Consider the following 17,863-nt stretch of genomic DNA (forward strand, 5'->3'; position numbering starts at 1 on the left):
CTCTGAATAACTATTAGACCTATTTAGAACCTTTAAACCACTATTAAACACTCTGAACCACTATTTATACACTCTGAACTACTATTAGGCCATATGAACCACTAGACCCATTATTAGACGCTATGAACCACTAAGACCCTATGAAGTAGTGGGTGTAAGTAGTGGTTCATAGTATTTAATAGTGGTTTATAGTGTCTAATAGTGAGTCTAATAGTGGTTCATAGGGTCTAATAGTGGTTCAGAGTGTATAAATAATGGTTCAGAAGGTCTGATAGCGGTTCAAAGGTTCTAAACAAGGTTTTAAATTTTTACCAAAATCCGAAATTTAGAACCAAAATTTCGGATTTCGGTGGAGACGGACACTGAAATCACACTTACCCGAAACAGTGTTTTATTTCGGCCAAAATTTCGGAATTTTGGGCAAAAGTTCGTTTTTTCCGAAATTTCATCCAAAAAACCTGTTTTTTTTAATTATTTTAATATTTTACCTAAATTTTGACAAAAGGCCGAAATTTTAGATCAAATAAATACTGTTTTCTTTGTTTCGCTGGATTTAGGCTGAAATTTTGAAATTTCGTTTTCCAGGGGGTCCGAAATCGGTATCGAAACGAAATTTAAAACCTTGGTTCTAAACAGGTGTCATAGTTATTTAGAGGGTCTAATAGTGGTTCAGATGGTGTAAGTAGTGGTTCAAACATTCTAAATAGGTGTAACAGTGGTTCATAGGGTCTAAATAGTGGTTCATACATCCTAAATAGGTCTAATAGTAGTTCAAAGGGTGTAAGTAGTGGTTCAAACATTCTAAGTAAGTCTAATAGTGGTTCATACATCTTAATATAGATGTAGTGATTTAGAGGGTCTAAGTAGTGGTTCATATTGTATAATTAATGGTCCAAACATCATAAATCGTGGTTAGCTGTCTAAAGAGTTCTAATTAGTGGTTCAAAGAGTCTAAGTAGTGGTTCATATTGTATAATTAGTGGTTCAAATATCCTAAATCGTGGTTAACTGTCTAAAGAGTTTTAATTAGTGGTTCAGAGGGACTAATAGTGGTTCAAACATCCTAAATAGTGGTTAAGGCTGTCTAAATAGTTCTAATTAGTGGTTCAGAGGGCCTAATAGTGGTTCGAGTGGTAAAACTACTATTTGCCCCTTGTTTTTACTCGGGACATCCCCTATAGTCTAAAAGAGAATTCATTAATACACTAGAGGGGACTATTCCAAGTAAAAAAGGGGGCAAATATATCACTTCCCACCGTAAAGAGAGAAATGATATGTTCACCCCTTGTTTTCACTTGGAACAACACCCTATAGTGTGAAGGAGAATTCATAAATACACTAGAGGGGGTTGTCCCAAGTAAAAAAGGGGGTGAATATATCACTTACCAAAGCAAAACATAAAGTTCAAGTGAAATGATACATTCGCCCCTCCTATTTTTACTGGGACAACCCCTATAGTGTAAAAGAGAATTCATAAATACACTAGAAGGGGTTGTCCTAAGCAAAAAAGGGGCCGAATATATCACTTCCTAGTGTAAAACTAGGGCGGGCAACAGGGCGGGTCGGGGCGGATGTTCCATTCTCCGTTCCCGTCCCCATCCCCGCCCCACGGGGAATATTTGATCCCCATCCCTGCCCCATCCCCGACCCGCACACTAAAAGACAAAGGCCAAAAGGGCAGATTTGAAATTTTAAAAATATAATTTTTTTTATAATCCAGGTTATGTACTTATAATGGCATAATGTAAGATATTGAATCGGGGCGGGCCGGGCGGGGGCGGGCCCAGAGCGATCCCCATCGCCGCCCCGTCCCCGCTTCGGGGAATTTTTCAAATCCCTGTCCCCATCCCCGTCCCGTGCGGGGCAGAGCGGGGTGGATCCCCATTTTTACAGGTGAAATGCTATATTCGCCCGCTATTTTTACTTGGGATAGCCACATAGTGTAAAAGAGAATTCATAAATACCCTAGAGGGGGCTGTCCCAAGTACAAAAGGGGGCAAATATATCACTTCCCTGTGTAAAGCAAAAGTGAAATGAATGCTGAAGATGATTTTAATAAGCCATAAGGGCATTTCTGTCCTCTTTGGCAAAAGTCATTACTTTTCCCCTTTCTTTGGTCATTTTCAAAACACCCCCTCATGCACGATATTTATATAAAATCTGAAAATAGAAATTTATGTATGTGTATGTGTATAAATAAATAAGTAAATCTGAAAATTTAAGAAAAATGGGTAATTTTATTTAGGGTGAAAGATTTATAGGATAAATTGTGAAGGATTGAAAGCGTGTAAATTTATAATTTTAAGCATATGAATAAGTTGCGCCTATACTATAATATCTAAATCTTAATTTTTTTTCGATAATAAATTTATGCACATAAATCAAACTATATAATTTTTTATCTTTCACAATTATATATATAGGTAGTAGAGATCATGAATAACGGCAACCCAACAGTTGAATTTTTTATATTAAAACTATATTTTCAGATTTAAATAATCTAGAAAATAAAAACAGTTAATATATATTTATTAAAACTATATTTTCGGATTTAAATAATCCAGTCAATATATATTTATTAAACAGTATTTTGAATTTAAATAATTTAAAAAATAAAACATTTAAATAATATATATTAAAAACTGTAGTTTCGGATATTTAATAAATCCAAAGAATAAAATAGTAAATAATATATATTAAAAACTGAATTTTCAGATATTAAATAAATCTAAAAAAATAAAAGATTTGATAAATAGATTAAATACGGTAATTTTTGCATATACGTTAAATCGGAAAATTTATAGTGAAGTAGATATGTTAAAAAGATATAATTTTCATATATTATAAATTTACAAAAAAAAGGCATATGTGCATTAAAAGAATTATGAATTTAGTATATGTGTGTAAAGTACAAAAATTTAAATAGTTGTGCCTATAGGGTAAAAATCGGTGAACTTTGCTGTAAATATTGATGTGTTTGTGCAATCTAAAATCTAATAGTCGACTACTAGTTGGACATATGAACCCCAAAATCTCGAACACTAGTACTTGATTTAAAACTTAATTGGAACTTGAAGGCTAGGATAAGATAACCGGATAACTAACGTAGAAGTAAAACATAAGCATAAAAGAGTTTTCGAAATTTAACATAGAGGGAAATTAAGGAAACTTGGAAAATTAATCTACATGATACCTTGTATTTCAGGTTGGTCACATTCTCTTGTCACTTAGAAATTTGCAGACTCTTTCACAAAGTCAGGTTTGAATTCAAGGTAGGTGACGGTACCCTAATCTTATACCTTAAACAATGGTTGACTTAAATGTGTATGAAGAAAATTCTTTAGCAAGCATGATGTTTGTTTATGGTAGTGATTAAGTAGAAATTATTGATTTACAGTCAGTTTATTATGCAAGTTTATTCTCATATTCCTGCTATGTCGTAGCGTGTGACGTATGGATATCAGGTTATTATGTTGGAATGAAATGTAGAAGCAAGAAAATTGCTTAAACTGACATGGGAAAAACAATGGTTGAAAAAAATTGGGATTTTATACCAGTACACTGGTAAGACTAATAAATGCATGAGGATTTTGGTGGATTGGGCGAAGGTATGAGTCGTCCAGGAAAAATGAAATTCCAAACTGGCCTTGGGTTTTAGTGCACCCCCTTGGCGGTAAATGCATCCTCTTAGACCATGATGTCAAGAGGCAGAGTGGCTATTAAGCACGTCATAAAAAGTCCCCCATGTCCACTACCTGCAGACGAGGGTAGTGGAATGTATTGGAGGGCAAGATAACAAGCAATGAGGAGCTGGATTACCTTGGGGAGTCGTTTCATATTGCATCATTCATATTATATTTAGACCTCTTACTGTTATTTATTATATGCTCTAGTAGAGTAGCTTTGATTCTTATTGTTGGAAACTGTTACATATCTCCTCTATTAATATTACATGTTTTTTAGAGAACTATAATTGATACATGTTCACTAATGAATTTCAATTATACACTTTAATTCAAGAATTGTTTACTTGTATTAGTTTAAGATACCGGATGAATCTACATAGTTCTTTGAATTAACACCAAAAATCCCCCACAGGTTTTGCTACAATTGATGACAACGAGACAAATACTAATGAGGAAATCGACAATAAAAAGGGGTGTGCAAGAGCGAAGATAGAGTAATTGGTGTCGCCGTGTGACCTTGGTGGCTATCCGTCTTATTCTTAGTTTGTTTCTGGTTTTGATAATTATGTCGAATTCTCTTGTTAGACTTTTTAGTAAGCTTTTAATAAAGTTTTCTAATAAAAAAATTTATTCCGCATTTTTCATATGTTACATTTAGTTTCTGTCTTTGGTAGCGATTCGGGTTTATCCGAAAATCCGGCTTGTTACAGATCGGACTCCTAGATGTCCTGGATCGGCGATTGGACCAAAATTGATGGATGATGAAATTTGGCAGAAGTAGTGTTTGCACTTGCTGTTGGCCGCTAAGAGTGGGCTGGATAGACTGTTCAAGTTGTTCTGAACAACTTTCATGTTGATGGTGAGACGACCAAATTTCGAGCAGAGATAATGAGATGCGGGGAGGAGAGAGAAAATGTAGAGAGAAAAGAGGAGAAAATATGATTTTTTTTTCTTTTTTGTTTTCTTCTAATTTTTCTCTCTTAGTACTCTACTTACTTAACCAAGAAGACACGAACTCTCAGTTAAGTACCAATTTAAACAAGGACGTGGGCCAAGGAAAAAATGGGGGTTAGATAATATCAAGGGGTGGGCCAACGAAAAAGAGTGGGGTTGATATTGGGTTGAACTAAAGAGTGGGTCTGCCCAAGGGACAAAAATAGGGGTGGTGTCGGATAAGAATAGCACTCTTATTATGAGGGAATGCCCAAGGAAGAAAAAAGGCGTATTACCTTTTATTTCACATGCTACTTGTAACCATGGTTTTAAATTTCGGCCGAAATGAGAAATTTCGGATTTCGGTGGGGAACGAAACTGAAACGTACCAAAATCGAAATTCCCAAAATTTACCAAATTTCATTCGAAATTTCGGGAATTTCGTCGAAATTTATAATAAAATATTAATTTTTTATTCCCTTGAAGAAAAATTTCATACCAAAAAATCCGGGATTTCATGCGTTAATACCAAATTTCGTCCGAAATTTAGGGATTTCGGCTGAAATTTCGATTTCAGATAAGTCCGAAATTTTAGCCGAAACTGAAATTTAAAACCATGCTTGTAACTAAAGGTTACAGGTCACTAAAGTAGGTGTGACATGTAACTTGTAGTGACAACAGGTAGACAAGTAACTTGCCTTGAACTCGCCTTTCAAAATGACTTTACCTGTGACCTACTATTATAGGTTACCAGGTATCTATTTAAAAGCAAGGAAAAGACAAACCTTACTTTCTATTTGGCAGGGAAGTACGTGAAAGGATACAACTTTACTGGTAACTCAAAAAGAAAAAGGACTCTTAGGTTTCCTTCTCTAACACGACTCAAAGCAGGTTGGGAGAGTTTCGTGCACGCCAGAACTCTTTGCAGGCGGGACTTGTGGCGGCGGTATCACCACTGGAAAGGCATTGGCAGACAGCGTATGGCGGCAATAAGTGGCGCATGGTGAAGGGTTAAAGTTACAAGGTGGAAGAAGGGGTGTCTGCAACAAGGTTGGGTATTGGGGCTGTATGTAGGAAAAGGGAGGATGGGTGTAGGGACTGATTACAAGAGGAGTCTAGGCTGAGATAAGAGACTCAAAGGGTCACTTAAGGGAGATTTACCGGGCTGGAATTTAGGATATTTCTGTGCTGAGACGAGACAGGTCTTCGGGTGATGCAATATGGGAGAAAAAGTGGGCTGGGTTTTGAGGGTAGTATGGATTAGCTTTGGGATTACAGGTCGGTGGCAGGATTCGGAAATAAGGGTGGTACGAAGGCTGTTCTAGAAAAGGAAGATGGGCAGGTTTGGAATCGAAAAACATCAGGGTTTGGTGCCAAAGGTTACGGACTGTTTTGGGGCAGATTTCCTGTGGGTTTGGGTCAGCTTAAAAAGGCCTTGTAGCTAGCAGTTTGGTTAGGTTTTTTGGGGTCAGGGAGGCTGCTTTGGGTTGTGATGGAGATTGATAGCGCGCTCGGAACACGGTTACAGCTTCCATCTTCGACGACTTGGATCCTTAGATCTGATACCAAATTTGATGTAGGACTGGGAAGAGAAATAGAAGAAAGGGAAGAGAAATAGAAGAAAGAGGATGAGAAGAAAAGAAGAAGAGAAGAAGAATAGGGGAAGAAGAGAATAGGAGGAGGAGAACAGAAGATAATATGAAGGAGGAAGAAGAGATCTTTAGAGGGGAGAAATATCTATTCAATCTTTATTCATCAAAAACTAAAAATCCCTAATACATGAGGCCTATAAATAGGCAATGGAAATAAAATTCCATGCAAAGTTAAAGCCCTAATGTAAAAACTCAACTCAACTCAACTAAGCTTTGTCCCAAACTAGTTGAGGTCGGCTAATGAATCCTTTAGAAAATTTCCATGAAGAAGGGGAAAGGATCTACCCTCCTCAAATTAACTAAGTCTAATCCTGACACTAGTTGGGTTCGTCGACATGGATCATTTTCTTCCATTCTATCCTATCCAAGGTCATGTTCCCTGTTATGTTCCTAGCCCTCAAGTCTTTCCTCACTGTTTCTACCCAAGTTGTTTTCGGTCTGCCCCTACCTCTTTTTACTCCATCAACTTGGCACGAGTCACTTCTTCTCACTAATCCAAAGGTGTTACGACCCAAATTTGGGCAAATTTTTAGACATGATTTTTTTTTTCAAAATTCCAAAATCCGAATCGCTGCCAAAAAGGGAAACAACAACTAAACAATTATATTCCATTAACAAAATATCTATTACATGATTTATCTCAACCCCAAAAGAAATCCCTCTCCCATCCTAAGTGTCACCTAGACCTGTTCATCGGCAAAGGCTCCTTCACTTTCCTCACCTAAAAAGTCTGGAAAATAACCTAAGTCAAACAGCAAGCTCATGTGACTGGCTTGGATAATAAAAGTGACAAGAATGAAAATCTGCATTATAAAGATGTTTCTCATATCATTCACATGTGATAAGGAACAGCAATAAGAATTATAAGATTTATTGCTAAGAATAAAGAATATAAATACGCATGTGAGAATGTCAAGGGAATTTACTAAAGATGGCAAATCATGGAATCATATAAGAGAGCGTCAATCATACATAGTACATATAGAGATAGGTAAACTACGAGAAGTATCATGTCATCTCGACGAGGTATATGGGTCATATCTATCTCATCATAAGTATATAAACGATAGAAATCATCACAAACCCGTCGGTAAGTGGCCACACGTAGTTCTATGACCTTCTCGTACTTTAGTACGAGACCAATACAAAAACATTGTGCATATAGATTATGGCCTAAAATAAAAGGTCCTACCATATGAAATTCTACAGGCATAATCAGTTAATTCAATGACATAAATGCAAAAAGAATGCGAATAATCATAGGAAACAGAAATATAATCACAGAAATCATAATTGTAACTAATATTATAAAAGTCAGTCATCAATTGCCTTGATATTAAAGCCTAGGCGATCGGATGAAGTCCTGACACTGATCTGAAGATGAGGATCCTGAAGTCCAAATTTAATAATTAGCTTGGTGTCAATTTCTTTCGATCTTATGTTAAAATTATTTAACATATGCCTATTATTGTCCTATGATATGTATTTTTATTTATTTGTTCAACTACTCTCTATGTAGTCCCAAAAATCATATTTTCCACACCTTAAAATATATATATTTTCATCAAAATACTCTGAAAATCTGCAACTAAATCAGCCATAATAACTATAACAATCTGCGACTAATCACGAAGTAAAACTATGAAAATCAACACTTAATCATGCATTAAGAACCATGAAAATCTGCACTTATTATGCCCTAAAGATTGAAAAATCAGCACTTATTTATGTGCTTAAACACTCAAAATCAGCACCGATTTAGGGATATCAAACAATGAAAATCAGCAACTAATTAGGGACGTAAAACTGTAAAAATCAGCAGTTTTTACGGTACAAAATTCTATAAAATCAGCATGTAAAAGAGAGGTGATAAAACTTTCTTTAAATCACACGTGTGGGTTAAAAGTTAAAACATATATAAACAAACCCTCCAAGACTTTAAAATAGATTTAGAAATAGTTTCACATAAGAAAATTACGATTTCTACATTAAAAACCCTAAAAAGAAAATCAAAAACTCTTTTCTTGATTCAAAAGAAATCAAGATCCATGTGAAATACATTTAAAATCCTCATTTGAACAACCAAATACACTAGAAGCAAAGACACAACAATTTTACACCCAAAAGTAAAAAACACATCAATTTTACACCCAAAAGTACAAAAAATAGGTTTTCGGGCACTTAATCGAAGACGAAAAACCAATCGTAGCTTTTCTTCTTCCTTTCTCCTTTCTTCTCCACTCTTTCTTTCCTTTTCCTTAAATATCTAGGTGAATAAAAATAACCCTAGATGGGTTTATTTATAAACTTAGCCTAGAGTTTTATTTCAAGAAGGATTCTAATTATTAGATTCCTAATTATAATCCAATACTAATTTAAGAATGGTGGAAATATCAATATTGAATTCCTAGCTTATTCAAATATATTATTAATATTTAGGTTATATTAGGTTACTTTTACATTTTATTTTTTTAAATAAAACTTTAAAGTTGCCTAATAAGACAAAACTCGTTACTATGCCTAAACCTAGTAGAAAAAGGATCACAACTTGTTCAAATCACGTCCTAACTTGGGTCCGTTGGATAGGTATTCGAAATACCCATCAACCGAGACTAAAATCATGTCGAACGGACAAGATTTGATGCCCAAAAAATAGGTTATACTAAAAGTAACGAAAATACACTATGACCGTCGATTTTTAAGATCGTTTAATCTAATGTGGGATAGGAAATACACAAGAATCTTAAATATTGGGGATCGATCCAATATCTAATTTACATATCTTATGGTCCAAAAACTCAAAATCGCAGATCTAGCAGTTAATCTTTGATCGAAAGATCTACGGCCTAGATTTAATTAGGGCCCTTTGTGGGACCGGGTCATTACAAAAGGCCTACATTGGATATGCCCAAACCATGTTAAGCGGTGCTCTCTCATCTTCTCCTCAATTGGTGCCACCCCCACCTAAAACTAAAAACACGCAAATAAAATCCTAGACACTAAAAACATGGAAACAAGAATCCTACAAACTAAATAACATTTAAATAAATCCTAATGGGAAAATATGCCTCTTATTGAGCCTACAATCTGCATCACATGACTTCTAAATTATGGACATAAATATATTGAAATAAATATATACTCGAGTAGAAGCAAGGGTGCCATTCTTGTACCAAAATTTAAGTGGTGATAATTAGAAACAAATCCCATCCTTGCCTTTTCTCAAAAGGCTAATAACCATGCAACATTATGTTCCTCAGTATCCCCCTTTGCCATGGTTTCGGTTGAATAACTTTTAGTAAGTGGGTTAAACTTTAAATGCAATGTGAAGATCTTTAATTAAACTCCCAACAAAAGTCATAACGAGTTGTTGAAGCAGAGTGTTCACCCACATTATTTCCATTACAGACCTTATCACAAAGCTTTACAAACAACCCAATAGATTACCAACATATTCCAAAGGAATTACCAAAATTAAATGAAGTTATGAGAAAAAAAAAGTAGCAAAAGTTCAAGATCAATCATGCAATTTTTTTCCATTACAATCATATGATTTTCAATAACATATTCACTGGCCGAAATTTTCATTTGTAGTTAATGGCTTATTTCGAGAGAGGAAATTACGAATCAATGACACCATGTCATTACAGTCAATAGCAATCCAAATGTGACTCAGATATCCATCATACTTCCGATATTTCGAGGATGCAATGCAATGTTTTTTGGATGAACGTGTTATCATGTAAAAATCTGAACTTCATGTTTTTTCCACTAAAATGGAAAGTACTTCACCTCCAAGATAAGTTGCTTCCAAGTTCTAGTTAATGCTTTGCTTATGTGGAAAGGGTGTACTTGTATGTATTCAAATCTGAACTTCATGTTTTTCCTACTAAAATGGAAAGTACTTCTCCTCCAAGATAAGTTGCCTCCAAGTTCTAGTTAATGCTCGCTTAAGTGGAAAGAGTATACTTGTATGTATTCAGAATCCCAAATGTTTACATGGGGTTCTCATTTGGTTCCACAACTTAAGATCTATTGGTATATGACACTAGGACTGATAAAATCCAACACTAGACTTCTTAATTTGACCGGCATTCTTTTCTCACCAATGGCGCTATGCTCCATGAGTACTCAACTGAACTCCAATATTTGTCTCAGAAACATGTTGCTCACCCACAAGCTCTTTTGGATACAGTTGACAAATATAAGGGAATATTTGCTTCATAACTTGAAAATGGATCTATAAGTTTGAGAAATGCACAGGAAACATATATGTATCAGAAACATGTTGCTCTTCAACATGCTCTTTTGGATACAATTATATGGGACTATTTGCCACATAACTTGAAAATGGATCTATAAGTTTGAGAAGTACACAGTAAACTTTCAGGCGATTTTTTTTCTTTATAAGTTGCATGGATTCTTGTTTTGATAACTAGAGAAGAGGAATTACACACACACACACACATATATATATATATATATATATATATATATATATATATATAGAGAGAGAGAGAGAGAGAGAGAGAACATTTCCTACACACTTGTGTAGGTAAGTTACCTACACACTACCTTAAAATACAGTGGGGGCCCACATTGTTTGGGTGATCCAAACCATTCATTTGAATGGTCCTCACATAGATAGGGTGTCCACAAAAAATCAAATTTCATAGGATCATCCTAACCATTCAAACTATGGAGGCAAGAAATGGACTAATTTGTGAAGGTTTATACACGTCCATTTTACCTCCACAAATCGTAGGGTTGGGATGATCCTATGGATCTGATTTTTTGTGGACACCCTATCTATGTGAGGACCATTCAAATGAATTGTTTGGATCACCCAAACAATGTGGGCCCCCACTGTATTTTAAGGTAGTGTGTAGGTAACTTACCTACACATGTGTGTAGGAAATGTTCTCTCATATATATATATATATATATATATATATGTTTCTAGCATCTTTTCATACACCCAATATCTCTATCTTAAAATATGGATTTTTCCAAACCAATACAGTATGATATACAGTACATGTAACCAGGTACATTATATGTTTAATTGTTCCAAATTGAAATCTTGAAATTCCAATGTAATTCCATCAAAATGAAATAACAGTGGTACAATTCAGTTAAATTCAAAACGATCACCTACGTAGCATGAGCATTTCAAGTAGTGATCAATTCGCAAAATTTAAAAATATTCCAAGCTTAATGGAGAACCCATAAAATAAGGCAAACCAGGTACATTATATGTTTAATTGTTCAAAATTGAAATCTTGACATTCCAATGTAATTTCATCAAAATGAAATAACAGTGGGACAATTCAGTTAAATTCAAAATGATCCCCTACGTAGCATAAGCATTTCAAGTAGTGATCAATTCGCAAAATTTAAAAATATTCCAAGCTTAATAGAGAACTCATAAAATAAGGTAAAACAGGAAATGATTTTTTTTTTCAGGAATGTCAGGGAAAAAAAAAAATACGTACAAAGAATATAGATGAGCTCTTGGGAAAAACCTGGATATTATAGGTCAAATATGAAAAATGGGCATTTCTATGTGTATGTTTCTATGTAAAAAAAATCTAAATGGGAAAATAAAATGCAAGAGCAAAAGTACAACACCTGAACCAACATCCAATGCATGCATGCCTGGCTGCAAATGCTCCTCCAACAGTTCAAGGCACATGGCATGCATATGAGGTGCAGATATAGTGGCATTATAACCTATCGGCATGGGGCTGTCTACGTAAGGCGGGTTCCCATCAGGTACGAATAATCCCCTATCTATAGTCTCCATTATTTCTGCTACCTTTGTGGACTTAATTACACCATATTGCTGCAAATGTTCGACTAGTGCTTCGTTCTTCTCAATGCCACCTCTGCTCCAGAATCGCTATCAAATCATCAAAAAGAACTTCAGTACTACACAGTTCTATACTAATAGAAGAGAACAGAAAAATGCCTATGTGGCTGCCCTCACATGCAACAGCCCATCTGCAAAATGCCTTCTGTGATTGACACTAGCAAATCTCAACATATATTTCCCCAAAAAAAAAATGATCAACCTAACAACCAATTATATATGATAAGTAAAATAAAGTGATTCCAAAATAGTATCTTCTTTAAAGTTGTATACAGGTGCCTAAGCTGAAGCAGAATTAAAATAAATGCAAATAATACAGAGAGAGAGAGAGAGAGAGAGAGAGAGAGAGAGAGAGAGAGAGCGCTATGAGGTATCTTTTATCCTGGGGTATCTTTTCCTCTATCTCAACAGTTCTTTTTTTGTTTTTTTCTTCTCTATAAACATATTGCTGACATCAGCACTTTTACCCAAGGTTCTAAATTTCGGTTTCGGTAGGAAATTTTGGTGGAAATCCTGTAAAATCACGAAAACATATGTGATGGAATTTAAAGATGAAACTTCAAGAAATACTAGAATGCACTTAATTTTAATTGATTCAGGTTTCACTTTCTTCAGTGAAGACCACAACCAAAACATGAGGGAACATTTACCACCACCCACTCATGTTAATGAAGTTATTAATTCTTTTTATCTGAAATCCGATTCCTTGATTTTTAGCATGTTACAAGCAATTCCAATGGCAAAATGGGAGCAGCCTAAACCATGAAAATGGGGTTGTGGGAGAGCAATACAACCCCCTGAAGAAGCTGATTCCTTTCGTAGCTATTACTGAAGAACTACAATGCTGAAGTAGCGGCGAGCGAAATGGGAGCAGCTGAAACAGTGAAAACGGGGTTGTGGGAGAGTAATACAAGTGTTGTGCTGCTAGGAGAACCTCCACCACTGGCCGAGGGCAATCTTCTTCTCAACCAGTCCCTCTGAGGTCCAGTGGAGCCTACCAGCCCAGCCACCATTCCTTCATTCCAGCATATGGAGACGGAGAAACGGATGGATTCTGGCCCCCCCATTTGAATTTCTAATTCCTCCTTTTCGTTCTACTTAGGTGGAGCAATCCGAACTCTCGACATAATATAAAAGAGGACCATATGAATGTGTAGAGTAGCGGAGCTATTGAAGGGATTCCCACTGATTACTTCGTTCCACTGGAAGCCCACCTGCCTGGGATGAGCGTCTCAATCGTTACCTATCCCCCATCTCCATGGCCAGGCTGGGCAGAGGTATAGATAGAGAAGTCAAGAGAGTAAGCCCCCCGTCCCTTGATCAGGTTTGAGTGAATGAGCCACTGCCAATATTTTCATTTGATAGGATAGGAGAACCTCGACTCGGATCAGAGGTATCTTCATTGTATTTCTTCATAAAAGTAAAATGGAAAACGGGGTGAATCTTGATACAACACTTAGGGAGCTGGGCTTTTTCTACGTTGTTGACCTTAGTTACTGGGGGTTTCATGGAAGACTGCACTGGTTTCTGAATTGCATAGATAATCACTGAACGTGACTTTTCTCTTTCTATTAACATATTTGCCTTGATAAAAAATGGATTGAGTGATCAGCTATTAAAATAATATCAAGCCTTGTAGTCCAACAAAACATAGTGACTAAGACTGACAGTCTGACACAGACAAGTGTTTGCCCTGACTCACCATTGCCTACCATTTCCAAACTCTATATCTGTCCTCCACGTATAAATGACTTCTTCATGTAACCATAGTTTTAAATTTAAGCCGAAATTGACACGAAAAGACCGAAATGTTTTTGTTTTCATCCCACTGAAAACGACACGCATAGCGAAACTACAAGGGTAAATATATTAGTGGTAGACTATATCAATATGTGTAACATAATTATTCTTTTTTTTAATGACAAAGATATCTATTAATAGAAAAAAAAAAGGTGAAGAATCACCACGACTGAGGAGGTCGCTACAACAATGAAAAGGAGACAAGAATATACAAAAGCTATAATACTACAAAAATACAATGGCATCAGGAAGGAAGATAGTTAAAAAAAAAAATCAAGCGGGCCCTGTCTACCCTGGAGCGGGCCAAACGATCGGAATCACTGTTAGCTGATCTCACATGCTGAAAGTTAATCGAGTGTCCCCTTTACAATTCGGAATTCCTTCGATTGCAACTGCAAACCTCCGAGAGTGGGGATTCCTCTGATCCATCCATCTGATTACATTGAGGGAATCACCTTCAACAACAATAGGTCCAAATCTATGTTATCAGTGAATTCCATGCAACGCCGCCCTCACTTCTCCCTCATACGAGTCCTTTACTCCAAAGAGGCCAGAAACCACATGGTAGAACCAATCATGTCTCTGAGAACTCCATACACTCAGATCCGGGGGACCACTGGGTTGAGGGACAAAATAGTACTAGCCACTTGCCGGAAAACTTTTACGGTCGTTGTTGGTAAGCAGCATGCATAGGTAAGCGACTTATGCAAACTCTCAGATTCACCCTCCCCTTCCACTTCCCCTCCTCCCCCCCCCCCCCCCCCCCCCCCCCCCCACACACACACACACACATATTATATATATATATATATATATATATATGAATAATTATATTAGATAAATGTACCTGAGAGAGACCTCAGATAGCTTATGTGAGCTAGCGATTATAAATAGGATAGGTACCTATGTTGTTTGGGTTATGTTAGGCATTGATTCTATGGAACTTAACAGAGATAGGGTGTTTCTAAGAAATCATCTCCATAGGATCATGCTAACCCATGATTTGCGTAGGTTTAAAATGGACAGCTATAAAAAAATGGGTCCATTTTGTGCCTGCGGTTTTATGGAGTGAATGGTTTGGATGAGTAAAAGAACATGGGTGATGTGCTATTTGTAGTGGCTATCCCAAATAAGCTTATCTGAGGTCTCCATCAGATACAACGTCCTATATATATATATATATATATATATATATATATATATATATATATATATGTGAGGAAAAAGATTGTGTGCTTGAGCGCACCAAGCTTATGGTGCGCTCGAGGGCCCAATCACGTGGGCCCACTTTGTTAGGATGATCCAAAGCATTCATTTGAAAGGCCCTTACATAGATGGGGTGTGTACAATCAGCTCCATAGGATCATCCTAACCCATCCAAAAGTAGAGGGCCATATGGACGGACACCGTTTGCCACAAATCTGCCCATTTTTGCCCTCCACTTTTGGAGGGGTTAGGATGATCCAATAGAGCTGATTTTTGTTACACACCCTATCTATGATGGGGCCTTGCAAATGGAATGTTTTGGATCACCACAAAAAATGTGAGACCCATGTGATTGGGCCCTCGAGCGCACAATCTTTTTCCTCTCTCTCTCTCTCTCTCTCTCTCTCTCTCTCTCTCTCTCTCTATATATATATATATATATATATATATATATATATATATATATATATATATAGGAAATGGTTTCTGAGCTTGAGCTCTGAGCTAGAGGTCAGAAACCACATCTCCCAATGTTGTTTGAGTCATCCAATCCATTCATTCTATAGGTTATAGTTAGGATTATGGCTATGGTTATGGTTAGGATTATGGGTTATGGTCAGGGTTATGATTTGTGGAGGTTTAAAATGGATGATTAGAAATTACTATCCTATAGATCGGATGGTTAGGATTATGGTATGGAGCTGGTTTGTTAGGAGCACCCTATCTATGTGAGGTTATATAAAATTAATGGGTTGGTGAGTCAAACTACTATGGGAGATGGTGTATTTTAAGCTCTAGCTCAGAAACCACACCCCTATATATATATATATATATATATATATATATATATATATATATATATATATATAAACACACACACATAGATTGGGGACAACCCTTTACCAGAGTCAAGAATAAGTTAGATAGGCTAGAGTGGTCCAACGTGAGTGTTAAAATGACTTTTTTTTTCTTTTAATTATAGAGCTTTAATTAAAAATTTTAAGTCATATATATATATATATATATATATATATATATATATATATATATATATATATATATATGAGAAAAGTGTTCCTAAGCTCGAGCTCAGATAAGCTTATCTGAGCTCGAGCTAAAAAACACATCTGGACCCACATTTTTTGGGGGATCCAAAGCATTCATTTGGAAGGCCCTTCCATGGATAGGGTGTGTACCAAAAATCAGCCCTATATGATCATCCTAACCCAATCAAAGGTCGAGGGGAAAACGGACAGACACTGTGTGTCCATGTTTCTGCCCATTTTTTCCCTCCACAAATGGCATGGTTAGGATGATCCTATAAGGCTAATTTTTGGTACACACCCTATCCATGGAAGGGCCTTCCAAATGAATGCTTTGGATCCCCCCAAAAATGTGGGGCCATATGTGTTTTTGACCACGAGCTCCAGATAAGCTTATCTAAGCTCGAGCTCAAAAACACTTCCCTCTCTCTCTCTCTCTCTCTCTCTCTCTCTCTCTCTCTATATATATATATATATATATATATATATATATATATATATAACTTCTAGCTAATGTAATATGATATATTCATTTTATGTGCCCATCATTGTCTACAAATTTTTTGATGCCGACCTAAGGTTCGTGGGTTCTTTAAAGAGAACTTCGGACCTCAGAGTGTCTAAGGTTCAATTAAACTCAGTATTATCACCCCCAAATCAGATTAACATTCAGAAACTTCATCAAATCTTAACTAGGGTATTCACTCATCTCTCTCTCTCATGGCGGTATTCAAGCATGCCATAGACTTAAAGATAAGTCATCAACAAACTTAATTCATTCCAAGCAAAGTATCCACAATAATTTCACATCAAAAGATGTCAGATCTATAGATAAGGGCAGCAAAGTCTCAAATGTCGTCTACAATCTAAAATAAAGAAAATCACAAACATTATGGCCCAAAATCAGCTAATTAGGGTAGAGTAATCTCAAGTCAAAAGATGGGTGAAAGGATTGCTGATTAGAGGGGTAAAGACTGCAAAATAAAATCAATAAGGCAGCTAAAATAACATAGGACTGATCTCACCCGATGGTGTGCTTCAGCCTCAAATCCCACGATGTAGGAGGCCCAAGAGGAGGAGTAAAGTGGCAGCCAAGATCTGTCCTAGGACTGCACCAATCACCTCGGTCATGTACCAAAGTAGGAGAGCACGGTGAAATATAGGCGTAGACAGCCGCCGCAGCAATAAACAGTGGATAGGTGGTGGAAATCTGCAATGAAAATGTATAAGGCTGTAATAAATCGAAGGGACAACCCCTATAATAAGCAGGGACTCTCAAATGGGAAAGGATATGCAGAGAAGGGGAGGGAATAAGGGAGGGGATGAATGGAATGTAATCACCAATATTAACAGTCGGGGGATAAAGAGAGTATAAAGGAGTTGGTGGACTATTGGCTGAACCAAAAAGTGCAAAGAAGGATGCCAACCGTCAAGGGAAAATATGGGGAAGACCAAAGTAGGAAGGACAAGAGTAAGGGAAGTTATCTGCTGTGAACAGTCCCTTGGGACTGTCGAACAGCAACCTGTTGTTTACAGGACAGCAGGAAGAGTTAAAAGAGAGAGAAATAGAGAAAAGAATGAGGGGAAAATTAAGAAGAGGACAAGAGGACAAGAAGAGGGAGAGGAAGAGTAGGAGGGGCTAGTCTAGGGGTAATCACACATCCCAAAAAA

At 36.5% G+C, this 17,863-nt stretch overlaps 1 protein-coding gene across 1 annotated transcript in view; it reads right to left on the bottom strand.

The window, feature by feature from the left end:
- Positions 1-17,863, bottom strand: part of LOC143861794 (protein-L-isoaspartate O-methyltransferase-like) — a 45,472-nt gene that overhangs the window by 16,261 nt on the left and 11,348 nt on the right. Inside the window, exon 2 of the mRNA XM_077372723.1 lies at positions 11,903-12,173. Within this exon, the coding sequence (XP_077228838.1) occupies positions 11,903-12,173 (271 nt within the window). The remainder of the gene's footprint in view (positions 1-11,902; positions 12,174-17,863) is intronic.

Source organism: Tasmannia lanceolata, unplaced genomic scaffold, assembly GCF_043159265.1.
Source record: "Tasmannia lanceolata isolate RefF3 unplaced genomic scaffold, GAP_Taslan_0.1 ptg000037l, whole genome shotgun sequence".
Taxonomy (NCBI): Eukaryota; Viridiplantae; Streptophyta; class Magnoliopsida; order Canellales; family Winteraceae; genus Tasmannia; species Tasmannia lanceolata.